This window comes from Sparus aurata, chromosome 10, assembly GCF_900880675.1.
Source record: "Sparus aurata chromosome 10, fSpaAur1.1, whole genome shotgun sequence".
Lineage (NCBI taxonomy): Eukaryota > Metazoa > Chordata > Actinopteri > Spariformes > Sparidae > Sparus > Sparus aurata.
The window spans coordinates 28,356,251-28,371,107 of NC_044196.1; the positions used below are offsets into that span (position 1 = coordinate 28,356,251).

The 14,857-nt window shown below is 43.5% G+C and overlaps 1 protein-coding gene across 1 annotated transcript; it reads right to left on the bottom strand.

Annotated features, from left to right (window-relative positions):
* Nucleotides 1-9,637: 9,637 nt before the first annotated feature.
* Nucleotides 9,638-13,136, bottom strand: tmem256 (transmembrane protein 256). Its single transcript, XM_030432030.1, has 4 exons — nucleotides 12,984-13,136; nucleotides 12,219-12,256; nucleotides 11,071-11,151; nucleotides 9,638-10,277 (listed from the first exon to the last, which is right to left on the bottom strand). Exons 1-4 carry the CDS (start codon nucleotides 13,063-13,065, stop codon nucleotides 10,134-10,136), a joined length of 345 nt encoding a protein of 114 aa, XP_030287890.1. The 5' UTR covers nucleotides 13,066-13,136; the 3' UTR covers nucleotides 9,638-10,133.
* Between the last annotated feature and the right edge of the window lie 1,721 nt (nucleotides 13,137-14,857).

A 14,857-nucleotide genomic window follows, 5' to 3' on the forward strand; every position in this document is an offset into this window, starting at 1 on the left:
TAGAGATCATTCAGATTTTGAATTATTTATGGCATTAAATAGTAATGTGGTTAAATGTTGCTTGTTTGCAACATGCACAGGCAGTGGAGGCACAGACCGGTGTGGGGTTGACTGCAGGTCATATATGAATGTTATTAGCCTTCACAAAGAGTTGTGTGTAGTGTCTGGATGGCAGCTGGAAGAGAGCAGATGGTGACGGTGGCTGCTGCATAATCTCAATTTAAATCACACAAAGTTTCTGTGGTGGTGCCGCGATGGTTTTACAACTAGATATAAACAGCGTAGGTAATGAGAAACACTTTCTTTTTTGGCTGTGGTAACTTTTTAGCACCCACTCATCGGCGTAATTATTCGGAGGAAGATTTATTTATGAGATTTAACACGACGCACAACTCGTTTCTGATAGACCATTTTTGGCTCTTTTCCCCCTCATCTAACTTTTTTTAGGCTTTTTCTTTTTTAGGTGCTAGTCTGTTCATCAAAAAAGTATTTTGTCTCTTTGCCTCTTATGAAAACACATACTCTAAATAGAAAATGTTCTAAATGAATGAATGAACCAGACTCTTCATAATTGGCCAGTTCTTCACTTAAAGGAGACATAACGCTCGTCTTCATGTTCAAAATTCTATTTTGGGTTGTGTTGTGTTGTGTTGTTTATCATAAGCAGTCCTTTAGTTCAGTTTTATGTTTACTTTATTAACACGTTTCTGTTCAGCGGCCATGTTTCTTTTTCCTTCCGTTCTTTGTATTCTCGTTCTGGCTGCTCTCGCGATATCTCAGTATTAACTATACAACAGGTTGCTAAGTAGAATAGGTTTACATGCTTTAATGCTCAAAAAACACATTCGTTTCATGGCGCTATCCAGCGCACAGCACTATATTCCCTGTCTTAAATGCTCCTTTCTCTATATTTTGATGAGTGAATGATCTGTTTAGTTATCACGTGTTGAACAAACATCAGACCTGACACGCCCCCTCCGCTCCACGGCCCCGCCAGCTCATCCAATCACAAAGGTTTCGGTTCGCCAACGCTGTGCCTCTGATACTACCTCCGGCGGCGCATCAGAGGCGCAGCGAAATTTCACCCCTCGCCGCATCGGAGACGTTCGCACGGAGGAGGGTGGATCTACTTTGATAATTTTGATCTCTTCCTTTAAATATGCAGAAATTCAAAAAGGATCGTGAGATGTCCTTGCTGAATGAAACAGGTAAAAGTTATGCTTAATGTTGTCTTCTGGGACACCCTTGGATCTCTGGCAGTTGCTCCCCACTACATGACAACCACTTGCTGTTTAATATACGCGCATAAACCTCCCTGATTACACTCCGAGTTATTCATTTCCTGCATCACTGCTAAACTTCGTTGGATTGATGGTGTCTGGAATAACCTGTCAGACCTCTCTCTTAGCCTGCCGATGGATCATTACAGCCTTCGCGCGCTGCAATCTCACTGGCTGTGAGAAGAACTGTCCGCATACTGCCATACAGTGTCTGATTCATCAGCCTATTCTGCGGTGTAAGTGGAACATTTATCAAGATAATGCCGCACCAAACAGCACTTAATGAGCAAGTTGAGGGAGTGACACCGCCCCGCCTGCCAAATGAGAGGCGAGAGACAACCCCGGCCTCCAACAGACACGGTGAGATACGTCACAAAACGAGTGCAATGTCTCTTAAACTCGCTGCTTTTTTACTTTCTTCGCCCTCCTTTTACCCTGAAACGACAGGAATGGAAAAACATTACCAGCTCCCCTGTCACACCTCCATATCTCACCCCCGTCTAGAATCGGTGCCGCCGCAAAGATCTTCCTCTTTGCAAGTCAGATCGGGCTGAAATTGCAGGCATGTGGTGGAAATGTCTCGTATCAGGGGACGGGCAGATATTCCAAGATTCAATTTCTGACACCAAGTCAGCGCTTGTTCAGCAAAATGAGTGAGGGAAAAGTGATAAAGGGATATAAAAAGGAAGAAAAGTGGTACCCCAGTGCAGGTAAAATGAGTACAGGGAAAGGAGGATGGAAGAGCAGAGGGGAGGAAATGAGGCGGAGGTTGTCCTTTCGCTCTCAGAAGCTCTAAGAACTAGATCAGATTGAAGCACCTCAACAGTTTTGGATGAATTTTAGTGATCGCCTGACTTTCTCTTAAGTGAGCGCAGGTTGACACGTGTGATTTAAAGTGGCGTGCATGAACAACTATAGAATAGATTCATCCCTAGATTTGTGATCCCTGAACTTTTTTCCCTTGCGCCATTATAAGTTGTTGTTGTTAGATGCTAACGTACAGTGGCGGACTCGGGATGTTTGAGATGCAGGGGCAAAAAAGAAAGAAAGAAGGGCACCAGCGCGCAGAAAGTCATGATGTATTTATCGTGAAGAGAGGGCACCTCACAACGATCTGTCCACTGGAAGGGCACCCTAGAGGGCACTTCATCATGTTTTACCTACCATAGGAGCATCCAGGTGTGCACTTTCACTGCCTTTGTTTTATTTTTATTTTTTTCGAACATGGGGGCACCATGGATGGGGCCATCACCTGATCCGTAGGTGAACACATTTTAAATTATGCCTGTCACCTTGTGATTGTGGGAGGCCTTAGCTCAGGGGGTAGAGCCAGCGTCTTGTTATCGGACGGTCGCTGGTTTGATTCCCCTGGTGTGCATGTCGAAGTGTCCTCGGGCAAGATACTGAACCCCAAACTGCTCCTGATGAGCTGGTAGGCACCTTACGTGGCAGCCACCGCCATCAGTGTATGAATGTATGTATGAATTAATGTAAGTTGCTTTGGACAAAAGCATCTGCTAAATGCCCTAAATGTAAATGAGCAAATGGCCTAGCTAGCGTAAGCATGGCAACATGCTAAATGCCTTGGCTAAGTACATGGCTGTAGACTATTGCTATATTGCAAAGCAGTCTTTTGGTATACAGTGTGTTCACACCAGAAGAGTGACAAGATGAAGTCAAAGCAGGCGGCATGCATGCTAAATGCAGCTCTGTTTAGTATGCTGTCGATGTGCAATGTTCTCCCACAATGCAGTCCCCAAAGGGAATCGAAGCGCTCTTCACAGCTCCGAGATTTTGTGAAAAGTGTCTAAGGGAGAAACGCTGATTTATATTTGTGAAGTTCGGCAGTTGCTCTCCACAGTCGCAGTTGGATGTTTGACAACTGACATCACACGTATTGTACCATTTCTGGCTAGTAGAAACGATGAAGAACGTTGATATATTTAGTACAATGTGACGGTTAGCGGGGAGTACAAACTGTATAGGATTTGTTCAAAGTGTGGATTAGGGACACAGCTTGAGTCGAGTGTCGCTATTAATGGGACAGAACTTGGGAAGACATCATCTTGAGCGATAGGACAATGAGCTGGACTAGATAATGCATACGGGAAACGTCTGGGGAATAATGCATGACATGCAGATAAAGAGTCGGATCTGTAACTTGCACCTGCACACTGCTGTCTGTTCTCCGTTTCCCAACTTTTATCACTGATGAGCGACTATTATGGTCACAGGAGGAAAAGGTGATTCATTACTTTCAACTTTTTTTTATCCGCGGTTCTTAAACTTCGTCGTCACATTCCGCTCTCATTTACCCCCCCGATCACCGCCGCCATCTAGTGCCTCCCAGCTGGCTAATGACGGTTCCCACACATTACATTAATCCGGAGCTGATAGCGGTTATGGTGATACGGTAACAATGGGCCGCTCCCCCCGGTGTCATCCCCTCGGCTCCTGTGATGCATGGCCATCATCTCTGCGCAGCGGATTGAAGTGAAATGATTGAGTATAAAGCCGTGAAAAGGGGGCAGTAGTGATGGGGCCTCAGTGTCCACTGAAGTGAGGGAGTGATCTATCTGCGGCTGTGATAGCGCTGACCATCATTTAAGTGGTTTGAAAAGGTCAGCCGGGGGACCGAGGCGTAGGAGCGCCCGGGACGGCCGTTACAGTCATTCCGCTCCGCTGTGCGAAGCTGCCGCCGCCTGATTGATGCCTGAGAGAGGGTTTTGGCGCTGCTGCGGTTTGTATTATAGCATGCACTTTAATATATTGCCTGCGTGTGTCTGTGGGTATATATTTGTGTGTGCCCCGGTCCATGTGAATGAGGGAGGGGAAGCTGCGGGTAATCATGTAAGATGGCCGGTGCAGTTTCATTCCAGGTCTCCGGGAGAGGATGTGGAGAAGCGTGTCTTTTCCACGGTCGGCCCATCAGCTCCTATGAGCTCTCTATCATCCCACCCGCTCGCGACTGATGACTCTTGCACAACCGCTATCTTCATTTTTTTGACCAAAACAGACTCGGACCAAGAAAATCAATGGAACAAGGAGTCGTTCCCCCGGCCCGCAGAAGAAGCTGATGTAATTAAATCCGTCTGCAGGGTAAGAGAAATAAAGGAGAGGGAAGCTTGTGAAGTGCAGGGGAAGTCCCTGGAGGTATAATTAACAATATCTACCGTTAGTATCTGTGCTTCTTCTTTCTCTGATGCTTACAACAGTACAGGCTGGCGCAGAGGCAAAACCCCAGACGGGCTTTCTGCCAGCGGGTTTGATTTCTGCAGAACCATCTTGCTTTATTTTACGGGATTAAAACAGCAACATACAGTGCTAATATTAATGATTTCTCACTACTGTGGTACTGTTTTACAAGACTGAGTCAAAGGGGATTTAACATTGCTCTTTATGACGCCGGGCCCTTTCATAGGATGCATCTAAATCATCACAGGAGCAGCCGCAAAAGACTTTCAACATCTCACTGTAAGACAAGCTCAGTGTTTCTCACAGAGTCGGACTTTAATTGTGGCGGTGGCTGTCCAGCTGGGGTGCCATCGAGCATGCGCACTCGTGACTTCTGCCAACGGTGTCGCCAAACGTCCGGTTTAGCTCCGAGCTAACTTGGATGGGGATAAAATGTAAACGGGCGGCTCTTATAGACTCTCTCTCTGGACCGTAAACTCTGACAGTAAAACGAGTCATTTCATTGGGTTTTATTACTGTGTTACATAAGCTTCTTTCACAGTGTTAGCTTTTGGGAAAAAGTCCCCAGTTGCGTCGTATGGCGATGTAATTACACGGCTTGGTCATGACAAAAACTGTCTTGAAGGCCTGGCGCTCTTTGTGGGGGCTTGATCTCGACGAGGAGGCGAGCCGTCTTCTTTGCAGAGGAAGTTACAGTCAAGCCAGCAGCATGAAATAATCCTCTTCTTCTTCGTTGGTTTTACCGGCGGTCTAAACACCACACCACCAAACACTGTATCGGAGTATATAACATCATGCGATTCACTGACGGGTGTGGTGTCTTGAGTCAGTGAGAACGTGGTGTGCAGTTCCAAACACAGAAAATCAATATGTGGCAGCCTATGTTGATATTGTGGCGGACCGCCACAAATAAATGAATGTGTGGGAAACACCGCAAGCTACTTCAGCTTCAGGGTACTGCAATTGTGCATGCTGGATTGCCTTGAAGCTAAAACCCCGGAAGTAAGTTAGCAATGGTTTTCTTTGATATCTTTTATACAACACGTATTGCATCAGTAAATACCTGATTGAGACAGTGTTTATGTGTTCTAAAAAGCTGGTTGCTAACAAGCGGCTAAGTGATAAATGCTATCTCACTGTGTGTAGTGCAGTCATAGGGTCTCACTTATAATTCCACCTGTACCTGGAAGGTCTGACTCTCGCTGACTTACTGTTACGGGCAAAACCTGCACCGTGAAGATAAAGGGACGCTCTTCGTGCATTGATTGAAAAAGGCAAATTCCATGTCACTGCAGCCCTCGGGGGACAGTTAAATCAATCGTTCTCAACATAACAATTCTGGCTATTTCTCTGCCAGGTAAAGTCACTTTTTTTGAGTCAGAAACAGATAGTCCAGCACACACAGTACCTCCCTATAAATTGTTGAATTGTTGTTCTCTACAGTTACTCAACAGAATGAGATATATGCAGCTAATTAGTGAGATTTAGTGCTTCTGGTAGGCGTAGTCTTATATTTAACGGACACATACGAGAATGGTATGCACTTCTTATCTAACTCTCTGCCAGAAAGCAAAAAAAAAAAAAATAAGCATATTTCCCAAAATGTTGAACCATTTATTCCTTAAAGAAATGGACGGGGTGTGGGCCGTCCTCAGAAGCTGAATGAGCGTAGGCAGCCACTGACAGCTCTGAAGGAAGAAAACTCACAGGACATCTGAGCAGCAGTTTGGCAGAAGGCAAATGAGACCAACGCTGAGCTTTTTAGCCATCGCATCATAATAAATTTACCATTATCAGCGTGAAGCATGAAGGTGGCAGCATCATGCTGTGGGGAGGCTTCTCTGCTGCAGACCCCAGGAAGCAGGGCCGGATTACCACGGCGTCAAAGTGGGCGGCTGCATTTGCATATGAAGACCATGTGATATGGTTGAAAGTAAAAAAGATCAAGTATGTCGACCTTGAGCTGGAATTGTTTTTTAAACTATATTTGCAAAGTCAAGAAAGTGCTTTCATTCTCCTACGCTGTGCTCATATTGTGCATATTCGTTTTGTCACAGGCCTATGAACCATAATGGAATTTCTTAAATATATACCATATAACATTAATATTACATGTTTATGGTGTGATGGAGTTAAAGGCGAGATGGCTGTTGAACCAGTGACTGCAGCCCAAGACTGCGTTTCAGCATTGGTAAGTGTGATACCGCTGGCTATTTTTTGACGAGGGACTACAGTGTTTCAAAATTTGCTAGAATGAAACCGCTGGAAATTTATAAGGAGACTCGAGGACAGTTGTTTTTGGCGACAAAATCAGGTGTTTTTAATGAGACCCAGGACATCTCCAGCCATCCTTGTGGGGATAAAATCAGGTATTTTAAGCAAAAACATCGATCTCATCCGGAAGTTTCAACATTTGTAAGTGTCACACTGGATATTTTTTGGGGACAATTTATGGTTGTGTCTGTGGCAACAAGACACAGACATTTTTAACCAGTCAGGAAATCTCATTCTATGTTTGCAGCAATAAAACTTGGGGTTTAAACAAGACTTGGGGACATCTTTTGTTGGTTCGTGGCAAGCAATACAGATATTTTAAGCCTAAACCTCACCAGACCATAAGCACACACAGAACAACATAAAATTGATGAGAGAAGCTAACAAAACAAAAAGGTTACAACATGATGAAATGTATTCTCAACATGTCCGTGTTTTACAGAAACATACAATGCCAACATTTATTCTGGCCACTGGGTTGTGCATATTTCCAAATAAGCTTGGTGTGTGTGGGGGGCCCAACAGCATGTTTTATGCCCCCAAACCTACAATTGATTAATCCAGCCATGCTTGTGAGGCTGGATTGTTAAATGAATATAGCAAAAGACTAAATACTCACTCTGCAGAAATCTTTAATCACCGTGAAATAAGGTCAACATCAAGTAGGCACGTTACTTTAAGTGTACTGTAAACCGAGCTCTGGAAAAACACGAAAAGAAAAGACAAGCGCTTTTCATCCACATAGTGAGAGGAATGAATAGCTTTGTATGAATATCCTGAGAAGTTATGGTAAAAGAGATTGAGGCAGACACGAGTGTCTCCCTGTATCTCACTTCCCATTTCTCCCTCTCTCATGTGCTCACACATTAACTGTGGTCTGCCAGAGCAGAACATTATGATCTTGTTGGATTTTAGCGCAGAGGTGCTGTGCTGGCAGCAACAGCATCAGCACATCTGAACGTCAGCTAGAGAGGACAGAAATAAACAAGCCTTGAAATAAGACTGCCGCGTGAAACTGGTCAGAAATGTGTTGCTCACGACTTGTCAGAGAATCACAAGATTATCCCCTCAAGTGTTAAACACCCTGCTTAAATGTGATGATGGCACATCGAATATGCATCCGGCAGTGAGGAACACCCTATTACTTTGAGTCAGGTGACTTCTGTAAATTTAAAGTTGTGAGTCATAGATATGTGACTGGGTGTCAGAGCTCTCCGAGCTATGTGATTGCTAGGGCCTGGAACAGCAAAATGCTTCCCAATAGTTACTTAATTCTAATGAGGGTTTTATGAGTCGTGATCAAGAGCTCATTGGCAACGTGTTCGGTCAATAGCGCCTTCTCGTCTGAGCAGAGCCTCGGCTTATGTGCCCACCCCAGCAAATTGACCCGGAGATTTATACAGCTATTTTCTAAAGGTCCCCATTCGTGGGCCTACAGTCAGGAAGGCGAATTAGTGTTTCAATGGATTTCACTTTCAATTTGAATGGCGAGTGGTTGGAACACGGCCCCGGCAGAGGGGAGGCCGTGGGTAATGAACTCTTTTGTGTTCTGCCACTTACAGGATCAAATGCTTGAGGCTGTGAAGACACTCAGCACTGCAAGAGAGATGATTTCACTTCAGCAGCCATAGGTCGTGCATCCTATAGGTTTATCCCTCTCTTTGCTGAAAACCACACACCGAGGACACCTGATCAACGGGCACCGGCGTTACTTGTTGTTCGTTAGCTGTGAATCCACACAGGATGGATGGATCCACATACAAGCACATGAACCCAAATCAGCACTGAAGGTCTGCATGCATGGGTAGTACAAACTGTCTTCTGTCCACATATGGTAACTACAATGGAGGGGACAAAAATAAACAATAATATGCTCAATAAAAACCTTAGTTATAATGTACAGTATATGATCAGAGAAATACAACATCTGAACAATATAGCCAGTAGGTACTAGGAGGGCTAGTAACGCTAAAGATGCAAACACGCTAATGTTTTTAGCATTTGTACTGTTTACCATCTTCATTACTCTAGTTAAGAGTTTTAGCATGCTAACATTTGCTAATTAGCACACAAAGATCCATTAAGTCAGAATTTTATTTGAAAACGTTAAAAAAAAAACCTAAAATCAACAAAATGTGAAGAAGTAGCAGTTTAGACGTGATGTCTCTTTTATTAGAGGTAAATCCGGAAGTAAGCATGCTAACCAGGTAGTCCCAGCCTGTCTAAAGCCCCAATACTCCCCATCTCAGAGTGCCCAACCTGTACTGCTAGCTGCACGGCTAACGAGCTAACTGCAGCTACAGTTAGCAGCTTTAAGCAGTAATTCCGGAATTACCCAGCTTGGGATCAATAAAGTATATCTATCTATCTATCTATCTATCTATCTATCTATCTATCTATCTATCTAGTTACTCTAGTGATATGCTGCCCCTTATTTATTTCAAGTATTAATTTGACAGGTGGCCAACTTCAATCTTTAACCTAACATTTATCAAGTATCTAGTCATAAATCAAACTGTCAGACCACTCAATTAATATTTGAACAATATTTATTGGCAATCCACAAATTAGTTGAATTATTTACCTTAAAGACAAAGATTACAACCTCACGGTAGTGCCGAAGGAAAGCAGATGCTAACGTTACTAGGATTCATCTTCTGGGAACCATGAATTACTGTAGATCATAGGCCAAACTACTGCATACTGAGTAGCCTGTCAGTAAAAAAGTTTATCTTGCGTACATTTAAAACTTCAAGCGTTGATGCGAATTGAACACCCATTGTTAAGATTTGGTCTTGACCTAGAATAGCTAGATGGAGCTGATCAAAAAGTGTACTTGCCGATCACTTGGAGAGGTAAACGTGTGAAGAAATTACAGGACCCAACAATGTGTAAGAAAATGTATTTATTTTACTTGAATCCCTTCATGTCATGCGTTTACTGCAGTAGGGGAAAATGAAGTAAAAATAAAGAAACATGATATACTATTGTATTATTCACACTCACAAACTTATGGATAACAATGGAAATTTCTTTTAGCTCAGTGATTTTCTTTCCCAGTACAAAGTCGGTATGCCATTGAAAATGTCACCTCAACAAATCATTCATGCATGCATGACTCATTTGCTTGTACATTTTGACTCTAAACAAAACAGTCAAAGGGCACCAGTCAGACACACGGCAGCGGTAGAAAACTGATAATCCTGTCGTGACCTTATCTCCCGCCGACACCCACAGCCCAGGACAGGGAGCGGTCAGATGTGTGACATAACTCAGCACTTCAACCTCTCAGCCAACACTCAGAGCTCCCCAGCTCATCCGTTAACAGTCTGACAGTTTAGTGTCACGTTGGTGCCCTGTGGATGAGCTGGGAACTGTTACGGTTCAGAGAACGATGGCCAGCCAGCCAACGATCATGGCCATGCCCCCCATGGGAGCCACCTTGCGTAGACCGGGGTCCCCCGTTAGGGCCTGGTGGTACAGGGCGCCACAGAACATCCCCATGCCTGCCATCAGGAGGGTACCAGCCTGAACAGAGGGGAGACATGAGAAACATTTTTAATTCTGTTCAGTCTGAACTGAAGTAGGGCTGCATTCAACAACTATTTTTCATGTTGATTATTCTACTTATGATTCGCTGCATTAAACGATCTGTTGTTTGATTTATTAAATGTCAGAAAATGGGGAACATTGAGTGCCTGGAGGTTTTAACCTCTTATTATCACTTTCCGCTCTTATTTCGACTCCTCTGCCCTCCCCATAACTAGTTTTCACTGTGTTTTGTTTTGTTTTACCAGAAAATAATTCATATTTCCTCAAATTCAAAATTAGCTGAGCTACTCTGTAATCGTTGCACGTATGCCCTGGCTACTGCAGAAGCGTCCCTAGTTGGAAATCACTGGGGTCCTCCCCAAAAGGCCCTACTAGATGTGACATCCAAGAGATCCTGATTGAATTGGCCACCACTTACCGTATATGACAGCTAATCTGGCAAGCATCTCCTTTCTCAGAGTTTGCTGATTTTCAATTAGATATATTTCGACGATTTAAAAAAAAAAAAGCTTTCCCACTGCTAAGACTTGGCAGTTCAGGTTTTGCATACGTTCGAAATTCTATTAGTCATGATCTGATAAGGACACACACACACACACACTGCTCCACTGCCAGGTTTTACCCACAGGTGTGTCCAAACTCTAACCTCTGTCACTGTGGCCTAAACCAAAGGAATACTGATGATCTAAGTGAGGACCAGACTGACACGGTTTAAAGAACACTGAAGTGCATCCAGCTCTGAGAGTTGGTATTACGCTTCTATACTCACCACAGCAGGTTTGCTACAGTGGGCAGCACCCAGCAGGGCCAGGCTGTGGTAGAAATGGTACTTGTTGGCAGTCTCAAAGAGCTGGAGAGGCAGACACACACAGAGACAGGGCTTTCAGAAAAAAAAAAAAATCTTCTTTTTTCAGTGAATCTGAGATTTTCTGGAAAAGTTTGGAGAGGGCACAGGAGGAACCATGCATCTAATAACAGACAAAAGGTTCATGCTTGCCATTACAGGAGATTAACGGCGTCCTCAGCTGAGCTGTAATGCTCGCTAGCTTAGTTAGATTGCCCGTGATCCGTGAGTAGACGCATGCTTCCTTCTGTGCAGTGATATGGTTGGTGATCTTAGTCCAGTAGATCAAATCTAGTTCTCACATGAAACTGCTCACAACGCTTACAGATGATCATGAATAACCTAGTTAAGGGTTACAGTGGTACACCGGTTTTAAGGTGTTTTGTCGTATGAAAATTGACAGTTATTTTATATCCAAGACATTTTTATTTGACCTTATCAGTGTTATCAGTATCTATATTTCAGGTTTCGATTAAGTTTACACATCTATCGGTATAAACTATGTTGTGAAATTACATGCAAAAAAACGTGTTTCCATTCCATTAAGGGTCACTGTAAGAGAAAAATAATGATAATTGTGTTATAGAGTGATATTTTGGTAGATGGTAATCGTACCATTCAACCTTACCTGGTTATGATTTCTGGAAAGAGACATTACTGTTGACTTTTTCCAAATGTGTGGGGTGTTCTTTTTTTTTTTTTTTTTTTTTAACAATTTTAGCACCACATGCCAAATGCCATTTAGTTCAACTATGCTGGTAAGAAGGCGGACATCTCCACGGCTGATACCTCCAAAGATTTAGCAACTCGCACCAAAACAATCTAGATTAATAAATTGCACGACAAGTGAGGGGAAAAGAGTAAAGGGGGTAATTAAATAAATAAATTCCATTCAGTATTAATTAAAGTAAAAAAAATTCATTGGCATACTTCGGGGAAAAAAAGAATGCCACAGTACCTCTAAAACCAATCTCAAAAATGCATAATTAGGATCACGTTCTCCAACATGATAACTGAAGCAGAAACTGCATTAGGGGAAAGTTATTAAGAACTTTAACATCACAGTTACGCACCACTCTCTGGTAGTCATCGGGGTCGCTGTTTTTGAACCCTGAAACAAGAAATATGGAGCAGATAACATGTGACAACATCTATGACAACGACTGACAATAATAAACAGCAATCAACAGATTTCCCTTCACGGTTCCCAACACACTAATAGTGATCAAGTCTTCCTGGATCATAAACCCCTTAATGTCATGGAGCTGTGTGTCACTTTATCCTTGTGAGCACTGGCAGTGGTGGCAGCAGTGGTCCTTCTGCATTCTCTCATGCTATCTGCCATAGTGCAGTATCAATATTAGGCTACTCAATAAAGATAAGATAGCAGGGTCTGAGTTGGTTTTACAGTTTTTAAAGCATTGTTAGCCTATCAAAGCGTGCAATCTATGGGAGTTGCCTTTTCAGCATACTCAGACTTGCACGTATAACATTGAGCTGCTGCTTAAATAAGCCTCTTTCCACCATGACACACAGTGGAGGAGTCACCTTGATTACACAATTGTTTGAATTTACTGAAATAACGCGCTGCTAGGTGTGCCATTTGGATGCCGAATTAACCATGAGCCTGTTAAACATTAGCAGCAGCTGTGTTTTATTCGTTAAACGTTATTCAGCTGAGTCGATAACTAAGGCAACCTTAAACTGGCATATTTCCTAACGGAGGCTGGAGTAGTAGACGTTCACGTGACAGTCGTTCCCGACTGTATTTTACTATGTAGCCCAATGCAAAAGACCCGTGCATGAGTGCCGGGTATAAGCTAATGTAGTGACCCTACCGTGAGCCCCGTATGCCCCGGCTGCCACCGCCGAAGCCCCTGACAGGGCTGCTAACCTCCGGACAATAACAGAAGCGGGCATGTTGTTGTAGCTGCGTGTGTCCGACCAGCGGAAGAGTGACGGCGATGCTGCCTTCACTGTCCTTTTGTTAGCTCGTACTTGTAAAGTCCACAGTTATGGGTAATTGCTATCCCGCGCATGAGGCTAAATTGTAGCGAAATGTAACAGGAAATTGTCATAAAAAACTGATACACCCTCAGAAATAATGTATTCATATTAACGCTCAGCACACATTATTTGTTTTTTTAATTAAAAAAAAAATAGTTATACTGTTAGACTATAATGTAAACAAAAAGTAGGCTTTTAGCGAAATAGTCTGGCTCATATGCCATTAGACCTACAAATGATACAAAACAATGATTGAAAATAATATGACACATCACACTCATCCTGATTCTTGTTTCCTCACGTCCAACGCGTCTCACTTTTATGGCATTACAGCATTTGAGCTAATTACGACACTCCGCCGAGTTCTTGAAGGCACCACTACCGGGAGACGCAGCTCCCGGACCGCCGAGCACATCCGTTACCCGTTCCGAGGCTTGAGCCAAAATGGCGAATGGCGTGCTACAGTTACAGCCCACGGGGCAAATTTCCGAGCTGTGCCATGCAGATCCGACACTGACGTGACACTTCAGCGGGCACCACGGTGCCTTCAGGCGTCTCACTTAAGCCGTGTGTATGTGAGTGTGGGGATGTTACACTCCCACGGCTGGTCAGTTCAGGCTTTCAGAGCAATTATGTAGGATTGGAGAAGACAGTGCAATGAGGGCGAAAGTTTAAAAAGCACTTACAATTGTTATTAAATTATTCAGTTTGAGTGTGAAATCTGGTGCCATCTTGGCTAAGCTTGGAGGACAGGAGAAAAAAGCTCGAGCTCACTTATGCTCTGGCCCCCATTGCAAAAGGAAATCAAAAACTTTTTTTATTTCAATAATTTCTTTAAATTAGAATTATTAGAATTATTATTATTATTATGATTATTTGTTTTTACCTCTGATTTGTTTAAGACCTCACGTCTAAAATGCATTATTCATACCAGGGCTGAATTATGCTATTGTGCTGCTTTAGTATGAATAATTAATTTTCCTCACAGAGGGGTTGCTTGGCTTCAGAAGGGGGTTTGCGCTGCCCCCTTTTTTATTTTTTATTTTTATTTTTTTTTTTAGCATCACTGCGTGCACTAAACTGCAAACATAACACACCGAGTGACGGGCTCAGCGGTGCGTCGGGTGCATTAGTGTGCAGCGCTCCGCAATTTGTCCGTCGCTGCAATTTGGGAAACACTGGTGAATCCCTCTGCTTTGGCGAACCGCTCCCCTTGTTTGATGTGTATTCTGGCTGGCAGAGGTGTTGTGCCGCTGTTACCCCTTGATGGAAACACACCAATCCCTGCAGAGAGCCCACCAAAAGGGGGTGCTGTATTGCTTTCTCATCTGCCAAAGTTTGTCTAGAGAGGGAGTGTGTGTTAGTGTGTGTGTGGGGGGGGGACTTCTTCCAATTATCATACTGAAATTACACAGGGTCACACTGCATTACCGGAGCGTCGCTAAACCATAGTTTCCGTCGAGCCTCGTCCTTAGCTGACTTTGACACAGCATTAACACAATGCATACAATTAACACATTTTAATGACCATGTAGATAATTAAAAATAAGCCTTATGAGTCACAAGGCTTCATCGTCAACCGTGAACCGGACCTGTAGCCAGATTGTGTATTTGCGCGCGAGCTTCCGAGCCCCGAACCGCGCCAATCTCTGTCTGATCTCGTGCATGCGTGGACTCTAATTTGGCGTGATTGGTTTGCATGCGG